The sequence below is a fragment of the Miscanthus floridulus genome, chromosome 15 (genome assembly GCF_019320115.1).
Source record: "Miscanthus floridulus cultivar M001 chromosome 15, ASM1932011v1, whole genome shotgun sequence".
Lineage (NCBI taxonomy): Eukaryota > Viridiplantae > Streptophyta > Magnoliopsida > Poales > Poaceae > Miscanthus > Miscanthus floridulus.
In genome coordinates this window covers 24,676,381-24,701,889 of record NC_089594.1, presented here as the reverse complement: position 1 = coordinate 24,701,889, position 25,509 = coordinate 24,676,381, and the positions used below count along the sequence as shown (strand labels likewise).

General features: G+C 47.4%; 1 protein-coding gene across 1 annotated transcript; it reads left to right on the top strand.

Moving 5' to 3' along the window:
* Positions 1 to 24,169: 24,169 nt before the first annotated feature.
* Positions 24,170 to 25,278, top strand: LOC136508012 (NDR1/HIN1-like protein 1). Its single transcript, XM_066502605.1, has one exon. It carries the CDS (start codon positions 24,340 to 24,342, stop codon positions 24,970 to 24,972), a length of 633 nt encoding a protein of 210 aa, XP_066358702.1. The 5' UTR covers positions 24,170 to 24,339; the 3' UTR covers positions 24,973 to 25,278.
* Positions 25,279 to 25,509: the final 231 nt, after the last annotated feature.

Sequence of the window (25,509 nt, the reverse complement as noted above, 5' to 3'; positions counted from 1 at the left end):
GCCCCGCCCCATCCCATGCCGCGGCCAGCCACGCCCCGCCCTGCCCCGTCCCGCTCGCCCCGTCTCGCGCGCCGCCCCGTTGTCGGGGACCAATACCAGGGTACCCGAAGAGGAGGAGCTAATAAAAATCAAGATTGATTCGTCCGAGCAGTCAAGTGCGCGACTACAGCTCCAACCGACCCCCGAGGGTGGCTCCGCCTCGCCCGACCCTTGAGGGTTGGCTCCGTCTCGCCCGACACCGAGGCTGCGGGCTCCGCCTCGCTCGACCCCTGAGGGTTGGCTTCGCCTCACCTGACCCCTGAGGGTGGCTCCGCCTCGCCCGACCCCTGAGGGTTGGCTCCGTCTCGCCCGACGGAAACCCATACCGCCGCCAACCACTCCAGGTCCAAGCGTATGGGCCTGGGTCAAAGCTCTGACACTAGGGAGGTGATCGGCACGCGCCGATGTAACCCGTGGCCGTAACGGGCCATACCTGAGGACTCACATCAGGAACAGTGTCGGGCGAACCAGTGTTGTTCTGCCTAACTCTCATACGAACACTGACGGGCACGTTAGTTCACCACGACGTCCGCCAGGACAGTGACAGGCAGACGACGCCTGCACATGGTGCCAGTGACGGACAGGGCCGTGACATGAAGCTGTCCCTGTTGACGTTTACAGGGTCGGCGGGACCCGTATAGAAGAGAAGAAGGACCCGACGATCCTAGAGGACTTCTTCTCCTTTGGATTCTTCTTTTTTTCCTTCGCTGTAGCCCCTGCTTCCCTTGGCCTATAAAAGGGAAAGCAGGGCGTCCCATTAGAGAGATCGAACCAACGATCGAAACACATCACACCGATTCAGACTCAAACCCCGAACCGATTAGAGCACACAAGCACACAGCCGAGAAGCAACCAAGACCTCGGCACCCGTTCACTCCTCTCAGTAGAGACTTAGGATCTATCCCTCTCTCGACCATTTGTAACCCCTACTACGAACTTTCGGTGCTAGTAACACGAGCAGCAGCAACGAACTGGACGTAGGGACATTCTGCCCGAACCAGTATAAATCTCGTGTCCTCTTAGCACACCATCCGGGCCAGACGCGCAATATTAGAAATTTACTTGTTCGTGGCAACTCGAAACACCGACAGTTGGCGCGCCAGGTTGGGGCCTTTTGTGCATCTCGACGTCCACACCAGGCCTCGGCTAGCTAGTCACAACCTCGGCTAGGTCCCGGGCATGCACGTGCGCTTCGGGGACCTGGACTTCATCATCACGATGGAGGGAGAGCTGGCGCGGGCTCCCGTAGCCGTCCAACCACTCCACTTCGCCGCCCTCAACATGACCGTCAAGGCATTTGAGGAGCTGCAGCTGCATGCATCGGGGGTCTACGCCCCCAGGAGTGGCTAGCTCCTCAGCTTCGACTATGGGAGGTTGGAGCGCTAAGTCCTTCATCCTCGTTGAGGGCGAACTCTACAAGCGATGCCACACCGGGATCCTACAACGCTGCATCCCCATCGAACAGAGGAAGCGTTTGTTGAGCGATATCCACGGTGGGGTCTGTGGTCAACATGCCACGCCTAGAACCTTGGTCGGAAACATGTTTTGACAAGGCTTCTACTGGCCGACTGCAGTAGCCGACGCCGAGCAGATTGTGCGCACCTGCGAAGGGTGTTAGTACTACGCTCGACAGACTCACCTACCGGCCCAAGCACTCCAGATGATCCCCATCACGTGGCCGTTCATGGTCTGGGGGCTCAATCTATTCGGACCCCTCAAAAGGGCGCCCGGGGCTACACCCACTTGCTTGTCACCGTAGACAAGTTTACAAAGTGGATAGAGGCGCGGCCGATCTCCGTGATCAAGTCCGAGCAAGCCGTGCTATTCTTCCTTGACATCGTCCATCGCTTCGGAGTCTCAAACTCCACCATCACGAACAACAACACACAGTTCACCGGAAAGAAGTTCCTCCAATTCTGCGATGAATACCACATCTAGGTCGATTGGGCCGCCGTGGTGCACCCCCACATGAACGGGTAGGTCGAGCATGCGAACAGCATGGTCTTACAAGGCCTCAAGCCTAGGATCTTCAACCAGTTGAACAAGTTTGGTGGACGATGGGTCACGGAGCTTCCCGTAGTGCTCTGGAGCCTGAGGACGACCCCCAACCGGGCCACCGGTTACACACCATTCTTCATGGTCTATGGTTCTAAAGCTGTCCTCCCGACCGACCTCGATTATGGAGCGCCAAGGGTCAGGGCATATGACAAACAGGGAGCCAAGGCGTCCCTCAAGAATGCCATGGACTAGTTGGATGAAGCGCGTGACATTGCCCTCCTCCGCTCGGCCAAGTACCAGTAGGCGTTGCAACGATACCACAGCCGTCGAGTGTGCGGTTAGGCCTTCAACGTTGGAGACCTAGTCCTCCGCCTCGTGCAGAGTAGCAAGGACCGCCACAAGCTCTCCCCACTATGGGAGGGACCATAAGTCATCATGGAGGTGCTCTGGCTAGGCACCTACAAGCTCAAGACCATCGACGGCGAGGTCTTCGCCAATGCCTAGAACATCGAGCAGCTACATCGAGCGGCTACGTCGCTTTTACCCTTAATAAACGCACACTTTCTCTTATCAGTTTCGATATCAAACTCCCTGATCTTTAGGTGATGCCTGACCCCAGCAACGGCAAAGGGTCGGGCCTTGCTCAAGATTAAGACCTAGAAGCGTATCTATCCGGTAGATAGTCTCTACGTCCGATCCTTTCTCACGATTAAGACCCAGAAGCGAAGTTTGTGGAAACAAATGCTGAGTAAAACTGGTCGGACTATGAGAAACCTACACCTCGGCAGCTATGGCGCCCTTGCTCACTAGCATGATCAGAGTTTTTTCCACACCCAGGCTTTTCGGCCTTAGCCACGGAAAGAGTCGGTCCGCGTTTTAAGAGTCTATCTGCCCGGTGAACATCCTTCGTGCCCGACCCCCTCTCACATTAAGACCTAGGAGCTAGGGTTGTGGGAACTAGCTCTGAGTATAACTAGTCAGAATGTGAGAGACCTACGCCTCGGTGGCTATGGCGCCTTTGCTCACCAGCGTGATCAGAACTTGCTCACCCGCACCCCGAGCTTTACGACCTTAATGACAGAAAGGGTTGAAATGCACTAACCTTTTTATATGAAAGGGGGAGAAGGGCTAAAAACTATTTTGGCCATAACGAAATCTAAGAGCTTGTCCATTTATTATGAGTTCATTGCCTGGCTTATCTGCCTAACTAAGTTTTCAACTGGGATGTTCTCATCCCATATCTCCGCAGGTAAGTCCTGTCCTGGCAGGTAACACAAGTCAATCGGATGGCTTGGCCACTGCCAAGAGACAGGTAGGGAGCAGCAGGATGCCCCACGTGGGCTATGCCGATCTCATCACGAACGACGAACCCAGATTCCACTCGAACATATCCGATAAGAGCTCCCTTAACCCGTCATTCATGCCATCAAGGTAAGTCATGTGCCAATGGGCCACCTAAATCGATCAAACAATTTGGGCTACTATTGAGAGATGGGTCACCCTTACTTTACACGCATTAATTTCGCTATCGAGCCCCTAACCCTAGCAACGGCAAGGGGTCGGGCCTCGCTCGGGGGCTGGCAAGAGTGTCTATTCGGTAGACATTCTCGATGCTCGACCCCTTTCTCGCGCTAAAAACCTAGAGGCAAGGTGGGCGGAAACAAACTCTGAGTAAATCTGGTCAGACCGCTAGAAACCTATGCCCCAGTGGCTATGGCGTTTTTGCTCACCAGCGTGATCAGAATTTTTGTCCCCGCACTCCGAGCTTTAGCCTCCGCCTTCCCTAGAATGATTTGGAGGGACCCACCGGCAGAATCTCCATCGAGAAGAGGCCAGCAGGTCTTCCAGGTCGGTCGGACGGCTCGGGCTGCTACTGAGAGACGGGTACAAAGAAGTGGGATGCCTCATGCAGGTTACGCCGGCTCCATCATGAACGTCAAACCCGGACCCCACACGAACATTTCTGGTAAGAGCTCCCTGAACCCGTCACTCGAGCCATCGAGGTAACTTTACCAATCCCCACTTTTCTTTTCAATTGCACGATCATTCATTCATCCATTCTCATGCATGCATTCATACATTCATTCATTCATTCATTTATCCCATACATCCAAGCATTGCATATGTAATTGCTGCATCACAACGCTTCACGTCGCGTCACGAAGCGGTAGTCGTCTCACTTGACATGAGCGGCAATAGACCGTGGTTCGAAGGCCGCCCCGTGAAGGGCTCGAGGCCACCTCACATCAAATAGAGCCAGGGGAGAAAAATCGAGATAAGCCCCAACGGCCCTTGCCCGACCCCACTCAGAAGCGGACAGGGATTGTTTACACCAAAATTTGGAAGAAGAGTCATAGGGACTCGAAAGCTCCCAAGATCATGTCATCAAGGAATCAATTGCATGTAGATCAGAACCAGCTGATTCAGATGCAAAACTAGAATTGGCTTTCTTTAGATAGCGCCAGCGGATAACGACAAAGGCTATGATCGGCGCCAGGACAAGGCATGTTGGACTCTACAAAAAGGGAAAGATTAGAGTCCAAGTTATCTTAAATTAGGAATGTTTTCTATAGGGTCAAAAATTGTGATGAGTCATGCTTAGACAGGAGTCATGCGCAGGTCCCGGGTATAAATATCAAACCCCGACTATTGTAAAAAAACACAATCAATCAAATACCAGTTATTTACTTTTTTCGGCTCCTGCCACCCCTTAGGAGTAGGAGTAGAGTAGATCTCAGTGAGTTCTTCAGCAAGTATGGCTACATCGATCCGGTCGACCTCCACTGCTTGTCTGTAAGTACCATCATGTCTTATACCTCTGTTCGTACGGCTACATCGATCCGGTCGACCTCCACTGCGACTCTGGTATGAGTTAGTTATCAACTCTTGTCTAGTTCAAGTACGGCTGCATCGATCCGGTCGACCTCCACTGCTCAAACTAGATTAAGGTCAAGTTATCGGCTCTATCTAAGGGTGGCGTTCCTTCGGATAGATTCATTAAGTTACCGATATTGCTTGTTGCTTCCATTATTTACTTAATTACAGTAATATCACTTCGCCCGATTGGGATTGATCTAGATCGGCCTTATATCTTTGTTAACCCATCGTTTGTTAATCTAAACTGGTCTAATTTGCACTTTAAACGATGAGTTATGTTTTATCAGCTGTTTTACATCAATCTTTATCGTGCATAGCGTGCGGTTAAGGCATGTTTAATCTTGAGTAGATCTATTAGCTAGCGAAAACCGTTCCATGGCCCGTTATCACAGCCTGTGTGATTCTGTCTCACACCCCACTGTTAGCATCGTGGAGTGGGGATCGTTATTTGGTAGATCTATTCCTGAGTGGGCATGACTTTAACTATGCGTTATGCCTGAATCGGATGTTTTAGCCGATATCGAGTGCTTTCACGAACAGTTCGCATCACAAGATTATTGAAGTAGCGATAGGTTGAAAGATGTGTTAGCCCCATGATCTTATTATTGTATTTTGGCCTGCATGATTCTGCCTCATGCCCCACTAATATTAGTAATAAGTTAGGGTCGTCGAGTATATTGTTGTTTCTACGGCCTGCATGATTCTGCCTCATGCCCCATTGGTCAGAGCGATAGATGAGATCTAATATGTTCATTAGATTTATTTCTATTAAATGGTTGAATGATGATGAACTGTTTCTTTCATAAAAGGGGTTCGGTTACTTGTAGTCATTGGCTTAGCATGAACTAATTACTGTTGATATCTTTTTGCCAGTGACTAATATTCGCCTAAACAATGACATTCATCCAGAATGATAACTGATTCTTCTTACACAACCTCATAAGCTTTAACTGACTTATTCTTATGAATATGCTGGAATCGACTATTTAGTCGATCTCCTTTCGTATCGGCTCTCAAAGCCACACATTCGGGGCTGTTTGGCAATATCGGCATGTTCCTCCCTTAATTACTAATAAACTTTCTCTCTTTGTCAATTGTAGGGTCAACTTGACTGGCACGTCTCGAGAAGAGTGCATAGGATCGACCTTCCCTACGCTGAAGCTAGGTGGATCCTCAGCTCCATCGAGCGGAACCTTCTGGCTTGCTACGTGTGTTCTCGGCAAGGGATGAAATTTCATGTCAACACATGTTTCTGGCATGCTCGGTGGGACCCCACAATCATCATGGCAGTTCACAACAACAACGACATCCTTATGCTACATTATGAAGATCTACCTGATGGGGATAAGGGTATCATCAGCAAAGCTATAGAAGAGTTTCAGAACAAGTGTTTGTTGTCCTACACCAAAACACGTGACAACACAACTGTTTAGAAATTTTCACTACCAAGAATTCTACTACACTAGTAGATGGATACAACTGAAGATGAAGACAGGCATTTCTTTAAGAAAGTTGTAGATAAATCTGTTCGTGATGCCATATCAAGCCATAACGATGCTTTCTTGGACATATTCCACAACGTCATGAGAGAGGCGATTCATGGGTTTCCAGTTAGTCAAGGTGGGCCAGCTTATTACAACATTCCAGATCCGTCGATCCAAGGGACTAATCAAGTCGGTACCAGCCATCAAGAAGAAACACCAGCTGGTTATGATGTCTAGGCTATTCAGGTTCATCTGAACAGGCTCAAGGAACTACTATGAATTAGATATAGTATAATCCTAGACCGCCAGTACAGCATGTGCAACAGTCGGTGGGGCATGGTCAGAACTAGGTGATCAATTTTGGCACATCAGGCCACATACCGTCGTCGGCTCAAAAAATAGCACCATCAAAGCAAAAGATCCATAGAGATATAGATCCTTATGTCTATAATCAGAGACTTCAAGCAGCAAGCCAGCAAAGAACCCAACAGATCGAAATTCCACAAGGGTATCACTATGGCACGGATTATAACACCCTTCACATGATGCCAAATCTAGGATATCAAGGCACACAGGATTTCAATCCATAGATGAGTCAGCAAGTGCAGAGAAATCCAAATTCAAATGCTGATGAAGAATCAGTTCGGTCTAAAGCCAAAAGGGCTGACCTTTTCGTACAAACATCCATATCTAGAATTGTATGATTTGGTCACCCTTCCCACAAATTACAGGCTCCTAGAGTTCGCTAAGTTCACTGACCAAGATAATACAAGCAGGATAGAACATGTCAGTCGGTATCTTACACAATTGGGCGAAGCATCAGTTGAGGATGCCCATCGAGTTCGTTTCTTCTCCTTGTCCTTATCAGGGCCAGTCTTCACTTGGTTTTCATCATTACCAGTTAATTCCATCGCCAATTGGGCTGACCTGAAGAAGAAGTTTCATACATATTTTTATACTGGGACTAGAGAAAAGAAGATTACCGATCTAACAACTATAAGGCAGAAGACTAATGAATCAGGCACTGAGTTTCTTCAGAGGTTCTGAGAGACTAGGAACTTATGCTTCTCCTTAAACTTGGCTAATGATCAACTAGCTGCTTTAGCTGTTCAAGGAATGCTGCCAATGTGGAAAGAAAAGCTGTCAGGACAAGAATTTGACAACTTGGATCAATTGGCTTAATGAGTGGTAGCGCTCAATAGCCAATTCCAAAGTATGCACAGAGATACCCAATTTCAGAAGAGTACCACAGTAGCTGAAGCTTATGATCCATACTCAGTCGATGATGGCTATGAAGATGAAGAAAAAGAGGTTGCTGCGGCTGAATGGAATTGGGGCAAGAAGACGGTAATGGTGTCAAATCCTTGGGGAAGAGGAGTCGAGGAGAGCTATGACTTTGATGTCACCAAATCAGACAAGCTCTTCGATTTCTTACTTAAGAAGGGGCAAATCAAGTTGCCTGATGGTCATGTTATGTTGCCCCCTGATCAGTTGAAGAATAAGAAGTTCTGCAAGTTCCATAATGCTACTTTTCATTCCACCAACGAATGCAGAATTTTCCGGTAGCATATACAGAGGGCTATTCAGCAGGGGAGGCTCAAATTTGATACGCCTCGGAAAATGAAAGTTGATGATAATCCTTTCCTAGGAAATCAAAACATGGTTGATGCTGGGCTACTCAAAGGAAAGACTAAGGTCCTAACATCAACCAAATCAAGAGAAGCTAGAACAGTCGATCCTAAGATGCAAATATCGGCTGACAAGTACAGAGAAATTAGAAGAGACAGCGCTAAGCAAAAGAGCCGATATGAGCAAGGGGGAACGTCAAAAGATGGGGCGACAAAGCCGTGAGTTACATGTCGAATCCTGTTGAATAATTGGCAGTGGCAGAAAGAAAAGGATTATCAGCGTTGGTTAAAGGATCAAGCATACCAGCATCAACTGAAAGAAGAGAGGTATGAAAGAAAACAAGCCAAATTACATTGAAATTGTCCTTTCTTCAGACATTGTTGGAATGAAGGTTTGAAGTTGCCTACTAGATATGACTGTCCAAAATGCAGCAATCAATATTGGGAGTTTAGGCAGTCTCAAACCAACCGCCGGTCTATCCATGCTCAAGATGCATATCATCATAATAACATGGATCGGCGCTTAAAAAATAAAAGTGTTCATAATCGGCTGGGAAAAAGAGTTGTTGACCAGGACTGGACTGATTATAAAGAAGAAGGCATCGAAAGAAAATATGTTTGGCAAGAAGGCCAGTGGTGTCCAGGAGATTTAATAAGAAGCCAGAAGAGAAGGGTGCAACGCCTAAGGAATAAAGAGATGGAACAGACTCAGGCATCCGGTAAACCTCAAGTATGGCATACCAAGCAAACAGCTGATAGAAAGCAACCATCGGCTAATATCCAAATGGCTTTTCTGTTGCCATCAGAATTCAGAGCTCCGGCAGATCAAGAAGTTTATTCGGATTTCGATGAATCGGAATATGAGGAGATAGTTACCAAGTTAACGGTTGTACAGCAAGCAATATTTGACAAACCAGTCAAACATCGGCACTTAAAAGCTCTATATATGAAAGGTTTTGTTGATGGGAAGCCGATGAACAAGATGTTGGTGGACGGAGGTGCTTCTATCAATCTTATGCCTTACACCACTTTTCGTAAGCTTGGCAAAGGACCAATAGATCTGATGGAGACTGACATGATGCTTAAGGACTTAAGAGGTAATACGTCTAAGACCCGGGGGGCAATAAACGTCGAACTAACAATCGGGAGCAAGACTCTGCTCACCACATTCTTCATCATCGATGGAAAAGGGTCGTACAATTTGCTCCTCGGTCGTGATTGGATTCATGCGAACTGCTGTATACCATCGGCCATGCATTAGTGTTTGATTCAATGGCATGGAGATGATGTCGAACTGGTTCGCGCTGATGAGTCCGTGAGCATCGCAATAGCCGATCCAGTCTTTTGGGAACTAGGAGACTTCGAATGTTTTTCTGGCAAGTCATGGGAAGGAGGCTTCATTAAGATCAGTAATAAAAGTCAATAGCCAATGCAAGCGATCAGCTCTAAGACTTTGTTTTAGTAAAAAGTCACGGCTTCACATCGGTCATTGGATTAAGGAAAAATAAGCATTAGCCCTGGAGATGGGTTTAGGCCGTCGTATGAATGCTAAATTGGAATCCTAAATACGGATCAGAATTAAGAAGTTCTATTTTGCTTAATAGGAATGCTTGATCTAGGTTGATTAATCATTTGACCTTTGATATGAAAAGTTCTGCGGGACATTATCCTAACATCTGATCAACATTTGATAGTCGATTCGTTCTCAGCTCTAATAGCTGGTACCAGGAGGGTATCACCTCTAGTTCAAAAAATGAAAATCTTCAAAGACAATAAAAGCCGATACGATATGTATCGCCTATAGAGCAAAAACAAAAAATGAAAATAGTCACACACAAGGGCATTGCACAAAGGCACATTCATGAAAGAGGAGTCTTTGTTCATTGGTTCCCCCTAAGTATAATCTAGTCGAAGACTTTGTTCACCACATCCTGAGCAGATGTGATGTCCATGATGGCCTCCGCTGCTACGGTGAATTCTTCTATCAAGTCCTCATGTCTCCCAGGGCCATCGCCAATCAGGAAGCCAACCTCCATGGCATGGAGGTCATGCCCGGTCTAGACCTGCGTCGCAGTTAATGCCACCAACACGTCGTGACGAACGCCGTGGAGAGCAATCTCCTAAACGCGGGCTGAGATGTCTTGGAGATGAGCGTCAATGAGGGAACCCCGAGCATTGACGGCGTCTGCGGCCGCATTCGCCGCCAGTTGGAGAGACTCCAACTGCACCGTTTGAGCTGGCCATTATAGAAGACTATCAAGACAAAGGCAGTAGAAACTAGAATAGAAACATTCATGGAACTCATCTTACCTGCTACCACGGTGTCAGACTCAGCCAGCCGCACTCGAACGGCGCTGGCCTCCTCCTCAGCCACATTAAGGGCCGCTTGGAAGACCCCTAGATGAATCTCAAGCTAGCTGTTGTTTCGAATCGCCTCAGAATAGTGGTCCTCGACCACCCTCCATTCTTGGAAGAAGCGCCTGGCATCGTCGCCGTTATATGAATTGGAAGAATCCAACGATGAAGCCAGCGCAGAGGATGCAGCATCAGCGGGTTTGCCGGTCCTAGGGAAAGGACGGAGGCTGTCATTCACAACGAACCTATAGGCAAGTCAAAATAGATCATCATCATGAATAGAGATTGCCAATCTCACCTCATGTGTTGGAGACGCTGGTTCATCGGCATGTCCTCTTCTGGGATCTCCTCCGCCGCGCGCTTGCTTCGGTTGTCCTCGCCGACCATGAGAGATGATTGGATCTACAGAAGGAAGGAAGAAAACCACTATAGGGTTTCAACAGGCGGAAGAGAGCAAAGGAACAGTTGTGGATGGAGATGTGTTTGAGGCCAAAACCCTCGGCTGGTATTTGAAGACATGAAGCGAAGAGACAGACGCCTCGGGACGTGCAAAAGGCAACCGCAGTTAATAGAAGGCGAAACACCACTTCACCAATGCCGAAGAGAACACGGCGCCGGATGACTAAGGATATAAGATCAAAGGGTTCTCTTAATAAAGGCCATGTTTTCAGACCTAGATAGGATTAAAACCAAGAATCTGGAATCGACTATTTTCAAAATCTACTCTTTAGCTAGAACAAAGGTGATCAATCGACTATGACAATCCTTTAGCCTCATGCCTGTTCGAGTTCCCCTTGGCCAAAAGAATTTCACGTTCAAAAGACTCCCCTGAAGCCTGTGTCACCTTCAGGACCTAATCTTTAAAAATAGAGAAGGGAGACAAGACTCTGGAGAGGGCTAGGGATGAATTACCCTTGATGGCCAAGAGCAAAAGAGCTGATAAAGTCGCCTTATGAACTCGTGTATAGCCATAATACGGTCCCTCCTTGGGAAGTTCAAACTGGATCGAGGCGCGTTATGTTACAGAGCGATTTATCAGTCGAAGTCTACAAGAATGTGGTGATGAATGACTTAGAAGACTTGAGTTGCCTTTGGCCGCATGCTCTTGAAAAGCATTGAAGCCCATGAACCGAGGATTGCAGAGTATTATAGTTAAAAGGTCAAGAATGAGCAATTCTCTAGGAGAGATTTGGTCTAGAAAGTAAAATTATCGATCGGGTCAAAGGTGTAAGGAAAATGGACCCTTGGCCCATTTACTTTGGATTTTGGTGTTTGATGACCAACACAACTAAATTGGACTAATGAATCTGCAAGTGTTTGTTTTGTAGTTCAATAGGGTGCAAGACGTAACTTGGACGAAGGCGACGTGATGATCCGATGATCAACACCTCAAGCAAGACCTTAGGAGCACAAGAGAAGACCCAAGAGATCAAGCAAAGTCCAAGCATGAAGATTGGAACCAAGCCGTATGCAAGATCACGAAGAAACAAGCTCGCAGAGGCGACCGGACGCTGGACCGGACGCTGGTGGCTCGACAGTCGGGATGATTGGACGCTGGACCGGTGGCTCGGTAGTCGGGACGACCGGACGCTGGACCGGTGGCTCGGCAGTCGGGACAACCAGACACTGGACCGGTGGCTCGGCAGTCGGGACAACCGGACGCTGGACCGGTGGCTCTGCAGTCGGGATGACCGGACGTGGGTGGAAAAACCGACCAGACGCAGGGAAGCAGCGTCCAATCGAGTACAGTAAGGTTCCAGAGCAGCAAATCTGTGACCGGACGCGTCCGGTGGCAGGCAACCGGACACTGGCCAGCGTTCGATCAGTATATTACCGGCTCAACGGTCAGGACGATCGGACGCATCCGGTCAGGACGATTCAGCATCCGGTCAGTAGCAGTTTCGTGGGAATTTGACCACAACGGCTACTTTCTCAGTGGAGCTTATAAATACAACCCCCAACCGGCCATTTGAAGGTGATGGAGCTGAGGAAACATACCAAGGGTGTTGATACACCATTTTAGTAATCTCCACTTGCATAGTGCTTAGTGATTCATCAGGTGATTAGCGTAGGTGCTTTGCGAAGTGCTTAGGTTGATTAGATCACCGCTTATGCGGTTGCTCTAGGTTTAGGCCTAGTGTTTAGTGAGGTTTGCATACCTCTTACCACTCGGTGCTTGCGAGCACCATTGTTGTACATCGGAGGGGCTTGAAGTCTTGCGAGATCACACCAACCACGTTTATGGTGTGGCCGCCACTGTGTACCGGAGGGAACAAGGCCCGCGGCGTTTTGGCTGGAAGCTTGATAGTGAAGACGGCAGGGAGCATCCGGGAGAGGCTTGCCGGAAGGCACGTCGGAGACCCACTTGTGCGTGGGGAAGGCCCGAGGCTATTCACAGAGTTACCCGATCGGGAGCTTGGCCCTTGCGAGGGATTCCTTGCGAGGGGCTCCAACGAGGACTAGGGCGAAGCTTGCGCGCTTCTCGATACCTCGGTAAAAATACCGGAGTCATCGACGGGAGTTTACATATCTCTACCTTGCTCTTTAGCTTCCGCATTTACATTGATTACTTTACTACGTTTGCGGTAGAGATAGCAACACACTAGCAAAACCATAGTTGCACATGTAGATAGTTTATCTATTGCATAGGTTTTGCTAGGGTTAGAAAAAGAGGCCATAGTTTAGAGTTAGATTTTTTAAGTTGCCTAATTCACCCCCCTCTTAGGCGTCACGGTCCATTCAATTGGTATCAGAGCCGATTGGCTCAATTTGGACCTTTGGCTTAACCGCCGTTGAGTCGACGCTATTTAGAGTGGTTGGGATGGATACCGCTAGGCCTCCACACTTTGATGGAACTAACTTCCCATACTATAAAGCTAGAATGGCTTGTCACCTTGAGGCGGTTGATTTGGGTGTATGGAGAGTCATTCGTGATGGGATGAAACCCATCAAGAATCCTGAGAAACCCACAAAGAGTGATGAAAAAGAAATGCACTTCAATGCTAGAGCTAAAAATTGCTTGTTTGAATCACTTAGTATGGATGTTTTTAACCAAGTATTCACTTTAAATACGGCACATGAAATTTGGTTAAAACTCCAAGAGCTCCATGACGGCACAAGCAATGTCTGTGAGCAAAAACATTGTCTAGCAAAGCAAAACTATGATTCCTTTACTATGAATGATGATGAGCTTGTTCGTGATATGTATTCTCGTTTGAATCTAATTATCAATGAGCTCCATTCTATAGGATTATTAAAGCTAGATGATGCGGACATCGTGAGGAAGATCATCTCCGTGCTACCACAAAAGAAATATGCAAGCATCATCACCATCCTTCACAACATGGAGGACTTGAGCAACATGACCCTAGGCATAGCCATTGGCAAGTTAGTGGCATTTAAAATGTCACGTAAGATGGGTCAAGAAGAAGCTTCCTCATTAAGCAAAGGCAAAGCTCTCGCTTGTAGCGAGAAAAAGAAGATGAAGGGCAAGCAAGTTGAGACAAGCTCAAGCTCAAGTTCCTCAAGTGAAGATGAAGAAGAAGATGAGGACGATGATGATGATGATGAAGATTCAATTGATGATCAATCTTCCTCCTCCACCTCCGATCTTGATGAAGAATCAATCAAAGTGATCAACAAGGTGGAGAAGATAATCCAAAGGCTCAATGTCAAGGGTGTGCCCATCCAAATTCAAGATTTCATTTTCATCAATCAAAGAAATGAGCAAAGAAAGAGAGGATGCTATGGATGCGGCGAGTTGGGGCACTTTGTGGAAGTTTGTCTAAACAAGCCCACACCCAAGACAAAGAAGAAGGCATGCAAGAACTAAGCCCTCACATCAATAAGATCATGGGATGATTCTTCAAGTGAAGAAGAACCTCATCACAAGAGGCGAGGTTGCAAGCACTCATCATCAAGCTCTTCTCGTATGTGCCTTATGGCACGAGGTAACGAAAGCTCTTCCTCTAGTGAGAGTGATAGTGATGATGATATGCCTTCTTATCAAGAACTTGTGCAAGAAAATCTTAATTTTGCTAAAGCTTGCATTAGTCAACAAAAGAAGCTCAAAAGTTTAAAAGAAAAGCTAGATAGTTCACAAAAAGCATACAAAACCTTGCTTGAACAATATGAGAACTTTGCTAATCTCAATGTTGAACTATCTACTAAACTTGAGAAACTTGAGACTAGTGCAACAACAAATACATGCATAATCAATAATGAGCAACTCTTAAAGAAAAATGAAAAATTAAAAGAAAAGTTAGCTAGCTCACAAGAAGCATATAATAGTTTGCTTGCTAAAATGGAAACCATGTGCAAACATTATGATGAGCTAACTAATAAAGTTGCTAATCTTGAAGCCGTTAGCACAACCCCCACCAAGGCATCTAAAAAGAAAAGTTCTATCTTTAACATGTCTAAAAAGGATGCCTCTACTTCTTGTAATAATTTATGTTTAGACTTACCTTTGTGCAACCAAGTTTGTGTTGAGAAAGTTGTTGTAGATACATGCACACAAGAGGTTGCAAAGGAGAATGAGCAACTCAAGCAAGAAGTAGCTCACCTCACCAAGGACTTGACTCAAGTGAAAGGCAAGGCGAAGCAAACCCAACTTCATCAAGATAACACCGTCAAGGGAGTGAAGAAGCTTGATGAAGGACAAACCATGGTTTGTTACGTGTGCCACAAGGAAGGTCACAAGTCCTATGAGTGCAATGTGAAGAATGGGGGAGGAGCAAATAAGGAGGAGAAAAAGCAAACAAGCAAGCTCTCCAACACCTACATCAACAAGGTGGACAAGAAGGCCTCCACACCTTATCTCTTGAAGAAGAAGAAAAATGACAAGGTGGTGGCCATCAAGGTGAACAAGCAAGCCAACAATGGGGTCAAATGCTTTTGGGTGCCAAAGGAAATCATTTCCAACATGAAGAGCATCAAGAATGTTTGGATCTCGAAAGGGAAGTGAGAAGTCCGTCGGACTTCGGGGAATTTGGAGACTTGGTAAAGTTTGGGTGCATTTCATGGGGTGCATCATGATAGACAAAGTCATTGCCAAGTAGGTTAGTGAATACTTTTCAATGCAATCAAAGTGGTGAATCCAGGCATGCATTATGAGTACATCCCAAAACCAAATGCATGGAAGGATGGGAGGTAGATATTCTTCCGTGCTTTCTGGTGCTTCCCTCAGTGTGTCGAGGCCTTTAGGCACTATCATCCTGTCTTCTCCATTGATGGTACATTCTTGATTGTTAAATACCAGGGCACACTTCTTATAGCCATATCCTATGACGTGAACAACAAGTTGGTTCCTTTGGCATTTGCTTTGGTTGAGAAGGAGAACAATGACGGTTGGGGATGGTTCTTGAGGCTAGTCCGAATACATGTGGTTGGGCCTGGCAGGAAGGTTGGCATCATATCTGATTGGCACTAGAGCATACTTAATGTCATGTGAGAGTAGATAGAGGGGTATGCACCTTTGCACCATTGTTGGTGTACTCGGCACCTTGCTGAGAATCTACTCTGGAAGGATGGTGTGAAGGATAACTTTGATCTGTTCTAGGAGGCTGCTCGACAGCTAGAGGACAAGTACTTTTAGAAAAAGTTGGAGCAGGTCAGAACCACATCAAATGCAGAAGGTAGACAATGGCTCACATGTTTGATGAGGGATTTGGAGAAATGGACAAGAGCTCACGACGCCAGTGGATGGAGGTATGAGTTTCAGTGCAGCAACATGGCGGAGTCATTCAATAAGTTGCTATTGGGGATACGTGGTATGCCCGTGAATACAATGGTTCAATTCACTTTCTACAAGCTTGTTGCCTGGTTCAACGATTGACACGCTCATGCATTGAAGTTGCGGAGTGATGGAGAGATATGGGCTTTAAAACCAAAGGCACACCTAGAGAAGGCAAATGAAAGGGCTGGCACACATGAGGTTACATGTTTTGACCATGCCACAAGGACTTATCAGGTTGAGCATAGGGGCGGTACAACGTCCGATGGCGAGGTCTAAGAGTCGAGGATGCATGTGGTAATCCTCTAAGATTTCACATGCACTTGTGGTAAACCAAGGTAGTACCACTTTCTATGTTCTCATTTGGTGGTAGCAGCTAGGCATCGTAACTTTAATATCAAGAGCAGGATACCTCACGAGTTCAGTGTCGACACGCTTGTGCACACATGGAGCCCCCGCTTCGTGCCTTTCTGAGACCCTAGAGAGTGGCCTCCATATGATGGGTCAAAGTACATTGCGGATCTAGCTTACCGTTGGAACAAGCATGGATCAAGGAAGAGAATGAGGCACATGATGGTTATGGATCAGATACCCAGAAGAACGAGGCGTGGGAGAGGAACCCTATTTCTTACTGACCCCGAGCAGTACAAGTGCGGCAAGTGCGGTAGACTAGGCCACAATTTATGCACTTGCCATTGGTAGATTAGTGAGGTGCGACTATTGGTTGTTTTCATTATTTCATATTTGTCGTATTCATTTAATTAATTATGCATGTCTCAATTTATGCTTGTAATTGTGTCAATTACTTATACATTTCTAAGTTTATGTTTCATTGTATATTGAATTTCTATTTTATTGACTTTTTTTGTTCTATGGCGCAATTCCACCTGCTCGACCCAGCATACGAGGAGACCCACCGAGGATATCTCATAGCGAAGGGCAGGCAATAATCTATACGTCTTGTTCAAATTTTTGTGAGCGTACATGTGTTCGTGAAGTAACAGGAGACTATGTTTTATTCCATGCAGGACCTTCCACTCCTTCGTCCTAGAACCCACAATGGGTTCTTAAACATGCGAGCACAATGCCCCTCACAAGCACTTCTTCGGAGCGCCGCACAAGCTTCTTACGGGCTTCCACGGAGACCACCACCAAGCAATCTAGGAGGTGGCAACCTCCAAGAGTAACAAGCACCACTGGCTTGCAACTCGATCACCTAGTGCCACTCGATGCAACCTCACGATGCAACCGCACTAGAATCGCTTACTCACACAATCGGATGATCACTATCAAGTATGTGTGAGATGGAGGGCTCCCAAGCACTCTCAAGCATGGACACAAAGTCCCCCAAGGTGCTCAGCTCCAGCCATGGCCGAAGGCCACTTCTATTTATAGCCCTAAGGGCTAAACTAGCCGTTACCCCTTCACTGGGCAAAAATCAGGCCGACCGGACGCTCCGGTCGTGTTGACCAGACGCTGGACCTCAGCGTCCGGTCGCCCGCAGACGGCCACGTGTCCTGATTCCAACGGCCACTTGACCTGACTAGACGCAGCAGCTTCAACTGACCAGACGCAGAAGCCTCAGCGTCTGGTCGTTTCCAGTAAGCTCCCCGAGGCATATTTCTTCGACCGGACGCGTCCGGTCCACCTTGACCGGACACAGACCAGCATCCGGTGCAATACCCTCGGTACAGTGTAGACCCGTCAGTTTGACCGGACGCACGCTGCCAGGGTCCGGTGCTTTTAGACCCAGCGTCCGGTCAGTTGACCGACGCCAGCGTCTTCGCGATCAACTCGTTTTCACTTCTAACTTCTTCACCCTTGCTCCAATGTGCCAACCACAAGAATTTGCATCCGGCGCAATAGAAAATAGGCATTCCATTTTCCCGAAAGCGTCGAATCCCGCCGAGCAAGCTCGGCGGGAGGGAGAGAGGGACCCAAACCCATCTCAACCTTGCAAACACCACCTTCTTTGTAAATGTGCCAACACCACCAAGTGTACACCACCATGTATATGTGTGTTAGTATTTTCACAATCATTTCCCATAGGATGTTAGCCACTCAACTTGCCACGCCACTCGATCCTAGCGACAACGCAAAGTTAGATCACTCGAGTGGCACTAGATGACCGATATGCAAACAAGTTTGCCCCTCTTGATAGTACGGCCATCTATCCTAAACCCGGTCATAAACTTCTCTACACACCTATGACCGGTGAAATGAAATGCCCTAGGTTATACCTTTGCCTTGCGCATTCCATTCCCTCTCCTCCAACGTCGATGCAACACATGCACCAACACGATCAACAATGATATGATCCACTTCATATCATCACGTGATCATATTGGTTCATCGATCTTGACTTCACTTGCTCTTCACCGTTGCTATCGTCCATCGGCGCCAAGTCTTGCTCAAGCTTCACCGCCATGCGGTCCATCACTCTAAAGCCTTCGACTTGCCCTTCACGCTTGCAAGCGGTCCATCAAGCCAAGTCTTGTCTTGATCTTCTCCACCTTGATCACATGACTCAATGCCATATCTCATGTGCAATGAGCTCCTTCATCTTCACATGTGTGAGCTTTGCAACATCTCCAAGCCATTTTTATCTTCATGGCATATGTTGCTCACACACATGTACCTGTGGATTAATCACCTGTGTATCTCACATAAACACAATTAGTCCACCTAAGTTGTCACTCAATTACCAAAACCACACAAGGACCTTTCACCCTTACACTCCAGGCACCGACGCTCTTGGTCACAAGGGTAAGGGTAAGACTAGAAGGCAGTGAGGGTTTGTGGTAGATGTTATTATCTAGTATTATGGACTTTGTGGACTTTCATTATGAACTATTGTGGACTGTATGGACTATTATTATCGAATATGAACTACTATGGACTATAATTATGGACTGTGTGGACTATTAATATGCTCATGTATATGGTTTTTGATGAATGTGGCATATATTTATATGTTTGTACATGTTGTATTGAGGTTAAATATTCATCTCATATTTGTGTATGGATGGCATCAAAAAATATGGGAAATTATGGTGAAATTTTCTGCCTAAAGTACGTATTAATCAGCGGCATCGGTTTTTTCGGTTCAAAATAGTGATTGAAGTCTAGAATCGAATAGGCTTTTCAGTCATGGAATCTAGGGGAAATAGCCTTTATAGTGATTTGTCATGTCACCGTTGAATAGACTTTTCAGTGTCCTTCAAAATAGTGATTGAAGTCTGAAATCAAATAGGCTTTTTAGTCAGGGAATCTAGGCTCTCTAGTGTCCTACGATGTAGGCTTTTCAGTGATTCTGAGTAGACTTTCTAGGAGCATTTACAGCACAATACAACAGCTAGCAAACCTACCTCCGCCTATATATATGCGTTCTAGGATGCATTGCTAACCAAAAGAAAAACCAAACTAGTATTCGGTTTCGTTAGAGTAGGAATGTCTGAAGGGTCATCTAGAGGAAATAGTTTTAGGAGTGGGAGAGGAAATGGGGGGACGAAGGGAACTCCCATTGTGTGGGAGGGGTCTCTTGGGCCTGAATTCTTTGAGGAACCAGTGTATCAGTTTCCCCTTGAGAGCAAGAGTGATTTCACTAAAGAGTGCCCTCTCAGAGGATATGATAACAGAAAGGAAGATTTACCAAAATACATGCATGGTGAGGACTGCTTAGTGTAGATGTTCATCGAGGGGATCGATGGAGGTCGTCACTTTGTCAAATGCCCGCGAGCATGGGTAATTGCTATTATATTTCGTTTGTTAAATATGTTTCTCGAATACCCTTACAACTCATAGGATATACTTATTGTAGTCTTCCGAGTCCAAAGAAAACTGTGGGTTCACTAGGTGGGTCGATTCTCGACCAATTTATCTGCATCAGCAGTACATCTACTACCTACAGGACCAAATCTTCGGTCTACAAAGGGAAGTTAGCATCGGGTACAAGGAAGACGAAGATGACGACAATAATAATGGTGCAAGTTCATAGGAGGCACTCTGCAATGATCCATATTGCACCTGCCCTAATCACAAGAACAAGGGGCCTCCGTCGTCACCCCCGCCACCACAACCACCAACAATGGGAGGCTACTGTGGAGAAGGTGCAACACAATTTGCTATGTGGCCACACTACTAGGACGACTCTATCTTATTCACATGGCACATTCATGTGTTTGTTGTTTGGTTTAATTACCTAAGACATGTTAGGTTTACTCGAAAGAACTATGTACCCTTGTTTGGTACATGTTCTCATATGCCATTTCTTGTGCTTGTTGTTCGCTTCAATTACCTAAGGCATGTTAGGTTTAGTTCAGGACCTCTGTACCCTAGTTCGGTACATGTTCTCATATGCCATTTTATGTGTTTTGTGTGTTAAATTATATAATGCCCTACTTCGTTAGGTTTTGTTTGCAGCACGTGATCACATTTCACTACGTCTGTAATATTAAACTAAATATTATGACCACAAATAATGAAAACAACTACATGACAACACAATAATACTAGAAGTACGTGCCGACAAACTAAATAACGCAGTACATGACTTAAGCATGCCCATACCTAAAGTGCATTATATGACTACACAATGAAAAGTCCAACAATAGACAACATTGTTCATGAATAAATCATAGAACTAGCAAGTAATGGAGACTACTGAGTGCAACGAGGCCACTTTTCCTTTCTCAGGGCATCGGGATTCTCCTCCATCGCTGCTTTCGCTCGGCGTGCACGCTCAAGCTTCTTCTCTCTCTCCTCCCTGTACGCAGCAACACGTCTCTTTTCCTCCTCTTCCTTGTGCTCCTTTTTTGCAGCCTCCTCTTCGTGTATCTTCTCCATCATCTCCTTGTCCTCTGTCTCCCACCACAACAGTTCTGCATCCATTCCTTGTCTTCAGGCTTGATCTCAGTGTCGATCCACTGCTCAAAATCACAGAGCGGTGGAGGTGTCTACAAAAAATGCAATTGTTATAAAACAAAAAAATCATGCAAGATGTCATATGGCACAAACATCAATTCCTCACCATCTTGTTAATGCGGCGCTGACGAAGTGTAGGCTCAAACACAAAATTAGAACACATCCAATACCTCTGCCTATACGTGTCCTTTTCATTGTACTTGGCTACCTTGCAAGGATCGCCGCAAAATCACATGGGCACTGGAACACCACTAGGCAGAGGCAATGGGTTGAAGGCATTTCTGGTCATCCAGCCATAACTACAATTTAGCCATTTTCGTTCTAAGAACCGAAAGCAATTAACATAAAATCGTACACCTATGGTTTTCCATTTGATCCACAACAATGAACCCATATCATAACAACGTGCGCTGATGTTATCTTGGTTTGGTAGCTTTTCCACACCTTGGCATCCTACGGTTGTATAATATAAATATTAAAACTGCATGAAACCCTAAGTAATGACGATCCTTAAGTTGAAAAATCCGACTAATATATACCGAATCAATTTGAAAAAAAAAACTATGAGGGAGCGAGGATACCTTACTCTCGAAGATCTACGGATCCAATCAAAGTTTCCAAGGTCCAATATGTCGATTCGTGAGGTAGGGCGAAGTGGGGAGAGAAAAAACCCGAGGGAGGAGAAAGAAGAGGAAGGATCGGGCAGGAAGATTGGGCGCCGGGTTAAAACACCACCTCGGCGCCATAGATCTTGTCGCCGTTCTCGACGCCAATAACCACGGCGCCAAGCTTGGCGCCAATAGCCACGGCGCCAAGCTCGACGTCAAAATCTACGGCGCCAAGCTCGGCGCCAAGATCTACGGCGTCAAGGTGCCTGCTAAGTCACCACCACGTCTGCGCCGAGCCCAAGACCTAGACATCAAAATCTATGGCGCCAAGACGTGTAAGCTCGACGCCAATTACTCCGACGCCGAGCTAAGGGTCCAGATTTAGAAATAATACCTCTAGGGGCACATTTATGAAAAAACGTTTTTTAAAAGGGCTAAAAAACAAAAAATTCGGTAGGCAGGGGAGGTGAACTAGAAGCTGAAAGCCTAAAAGGCAAGGGCCGAGCGCCGAATTGGATTGTGATTCTCACCCTGTTCGCTTGTTGGTTTCAGCCAGTCAAAACCAGCCAGTCAATAATGTTTTTCTCTGACAACAAATCAGCACCAACCAACCCAAACTAATCTAAAAACCAACCAACGAACAGACCGTCTGACTAAGCAAAGAAGAGTCGTCCCCCTCTTCTGCTTCCGCTTTCGCCCACCCATCCGCTTTCGCCCACCCATCAGCCGCCAAAAAGCCGCTTCTAGTACTCCTACATCGATCGGCTCTGCTTTTGAGGAGCGTGCGGTGCAGTGCAGGGCACGACGACTCGCGTTCGCGTCGTCGTTCGTACCGGAAGGACGGCGCGAGCTGGACGGACACCACGTGAACGCATGCTGCTCACGTTAGCCGCCGGTACGGTGGTCACACCGGCGTAGTACCTGCGGTCTCTGGAAGATGAGCGGCGCGTGTACACGCTGCGACCGAGGCTCAGATTAGATGAAAATTTTTTGGCAAAATACAACTGTAACGTTTTTCGTTGTTATTTGCTTAATGCATGCGTCTACAGATTCGATGTGATAGAAAATCTTAAAAAATTTGGCAAAATGAAGTGGAACTAAACACGGCAAGCCTGGCGGTGTCCGCGTGGCCTCCTTGGCCGACCACACGGCCACATGGGGATCGCCGATGCCGCGTGTACGTACCCACCCTGTCGAGTCCCCAACAGCAACAGAAAGATGAGGAGCTAGCTTCCGAGCTCGAGACATTGGTCGGTCGGTGGTTTGGGGGTGATGATATGCGCACGCGGATGTAATGTACGTATTCAGGACCGGGAAGGAAGAAGCTTCGTGCGCGTAGCAAGTTGTTAGGAGGCATGATGGGCAGCACGCGAACCATACGCGTACCCTGCATTCGCCAACTCGCCACGCCGCCCTTCTTCTCAGATACAGCAGTAGCTTTACTATATTATACTATTACATACCTACTTTACTTGGGAGAAAAATTCCACGTCCGAAAACAAATTATAACATTCTTCAATAAAAAAAAAGGAAAACAAATTATAACTGCTCTAAAAAGGCAGTCACCAGGCTCGGTAGGGTGGGCCGGGCGCCGGTCAGCGGGCAGGTCCAACAAACGAATTCGAATGCCGTTCGCCCTTGGCAGGCGCCGTTCCATGCCAACAGGCCTTGGCGGCGTCCATGGCTGGTTCGGCGGCGCCATGCCAGCTTTACCCTGCTGCTGCCAACTCTGCCTTTCTCCGTTGGCCGCGCGCGGGTGCAGATGGAGTCAGGTGCGCCTGCTTCCTTTTCTCTGCTCTGCTCCGTGGACGCGATCGAGTCGAGTCGACACAAGTCACACAGAGGTTGCTGGAACGAATCGCAACCTGAAAGCATTCCAATCCAACTCGGAGCCCACCCACCGTGTGTCCCTCCTCAAACCTGCTAGCACATGAATGAAACCGATGCAACAATGGATGGGAACTCGCAGTCGTATGTATGTATATTATGCAGAGTAAGTACCGTTAGTTTGGGGCTCGGCTGACCGACAGAGATCTCGCAACTAATAAAGCACGGTGCTGTGCGTCATCGATCAAGTCTCCTAATCCTAACCACAACCAGTAATATACAACATGTCTCCATCCTGATTACTCACTGCTCTGCGCAAGTCAGCGGTAATCCTCAGTAGTCAGTCCTCACTTCACCTAACAAGACTACGACTACGAGAGAGCGAGAGTGAGAGGTAGAATACACATGAGACACGTTGCAGTCGCAAGCAAAAAGCCCCCTCGAAACTTCACTGGGAACCTTCTTTCTTCGCGCACACACTCTCAACAGCACCCACACTCTCTCTCTCCTAGCCTATTAATTGACCCTACGGCTTCGTTCGCTGGACTGAATTTTGGCTAAAACTGATTGAAAAATATTATTCTAACTAAATTAGTGTGAGAAAAAAATACTGTTTCAGCTAAAAAAACAAACCGACCATGTCGAATATGGGTAAACGCCTATAAATAACTCCCACTTTACTCACCTTCACGAACCAGCACCCTCCTCCTCCTCTGCTCTCTCCTCCCTCTCTTCCCTTCCCCTTCCTCCTCGCCCCCCTCTCCATCCACCTTCAATCCAACTCGATCCCAATTCCCAAGAACCACAGCTCACCCACTCACCACCCCCATCCACCACAACCACCTCCTCCACCACAACCATCAGCCATGAGCAAGGACTGCGGCAGCCACGGCGACGACGACCTCCGGCGCTCCTGCCGCCGCCTCCTGGTCATCCTACTCGTCCTCGCCCTCCTCGTCGCCATCATCGCTCTCATCATCTACCTCGTCCTCCGCCCCACCCACCCACGCTTCTTCCTGCAAGACGCGTCCCTCCGCCAGCTCGACCTCTCCAACGGCACCTCCTCCTCCGTCCTCTCCACCGCGCTCCAGGTCACGGTCGCCTCCCGCAACCCGAACGACAAGGTCGGGGTGTACTACGACCGTCTCGACGTGTACGCCTCCTACAAGTACCAGCAGATCACGGTGGCGGCGTCGCTGCCAGCCGTGTACCAGGGCCACGGCGACGTCGACGTCTGGTCGCCGGTCCTGTCCGGGCCCGACGTCCCCTTCGCGCCCTACCTCGCCGACGCGCTCCGCCAGGACTGCCAGGCCGGGTACCTCATTCTGCAGGTCAAGATCGACGGCCGCGTCCGGTGGAAGGTGGGGAGTTGGATCTCCGGCCACTACCACCTGTTTGTGACCTGCCCGGCGTTCCTTGTCACTACCGGTGGGAACGGCGCGCCCGGGGCGAGTGGGTTCAAGTTCCAGACCGCCACTTACTGCCACGTCGAGGTCTAGGCTGCCAGCCTCAGGTGAGGTGAGGTCCGTCCGTCGTCGTCCGGTCCCTTGTCTGTGTTGTCCATAGCGAAGGAACAGAGGCCGCCGGCCGGAAAGGAAGGAAGCAGAGATCTTGGCTGGCGGTCGACATGGCTGGCCATGGGGCATGGGTGCTTGCTGCTGGTAATAACTGTCTCTGTCCGCTGCTGGTGTTACTGCTGCAGTGATGCGGATGTAAAGGAGGGTAATTTCCTTTTTTTTTCTTCTTCTTCTTTCGGTAGGGTTGATTAATACTCCTATAGTAATTATAATTACTACGGTCATATATATGCTGTCTTCATCGTCTGATTAGCTGGTTGCTGGTATTACTGTGGTTGACTGTTGTTAAAAGGAAAGCTTAATTGTTAATTAATAAACCTATTTTTGGAGGATCAATTACAATTGAAGGGGCAACTAAATTATATGGCCGTTTTGGTGAGGTTGCTTTATTTGCATTTCTCCCTCACTCTCTTTTTTTCTTTTCTTCTGTCGACCTTTTTTCTTACAAAAAAAAAAACA

Excerpts from the sequence above, each read along its gene's own strand:
- LOC136508012 (XM_066502605.1), top strand. The coding sequence starts at position 24,340 with ATGAGCAAGGACTGCGGCAGCCACGGCGACGACGACCTCCGGCGCTCC.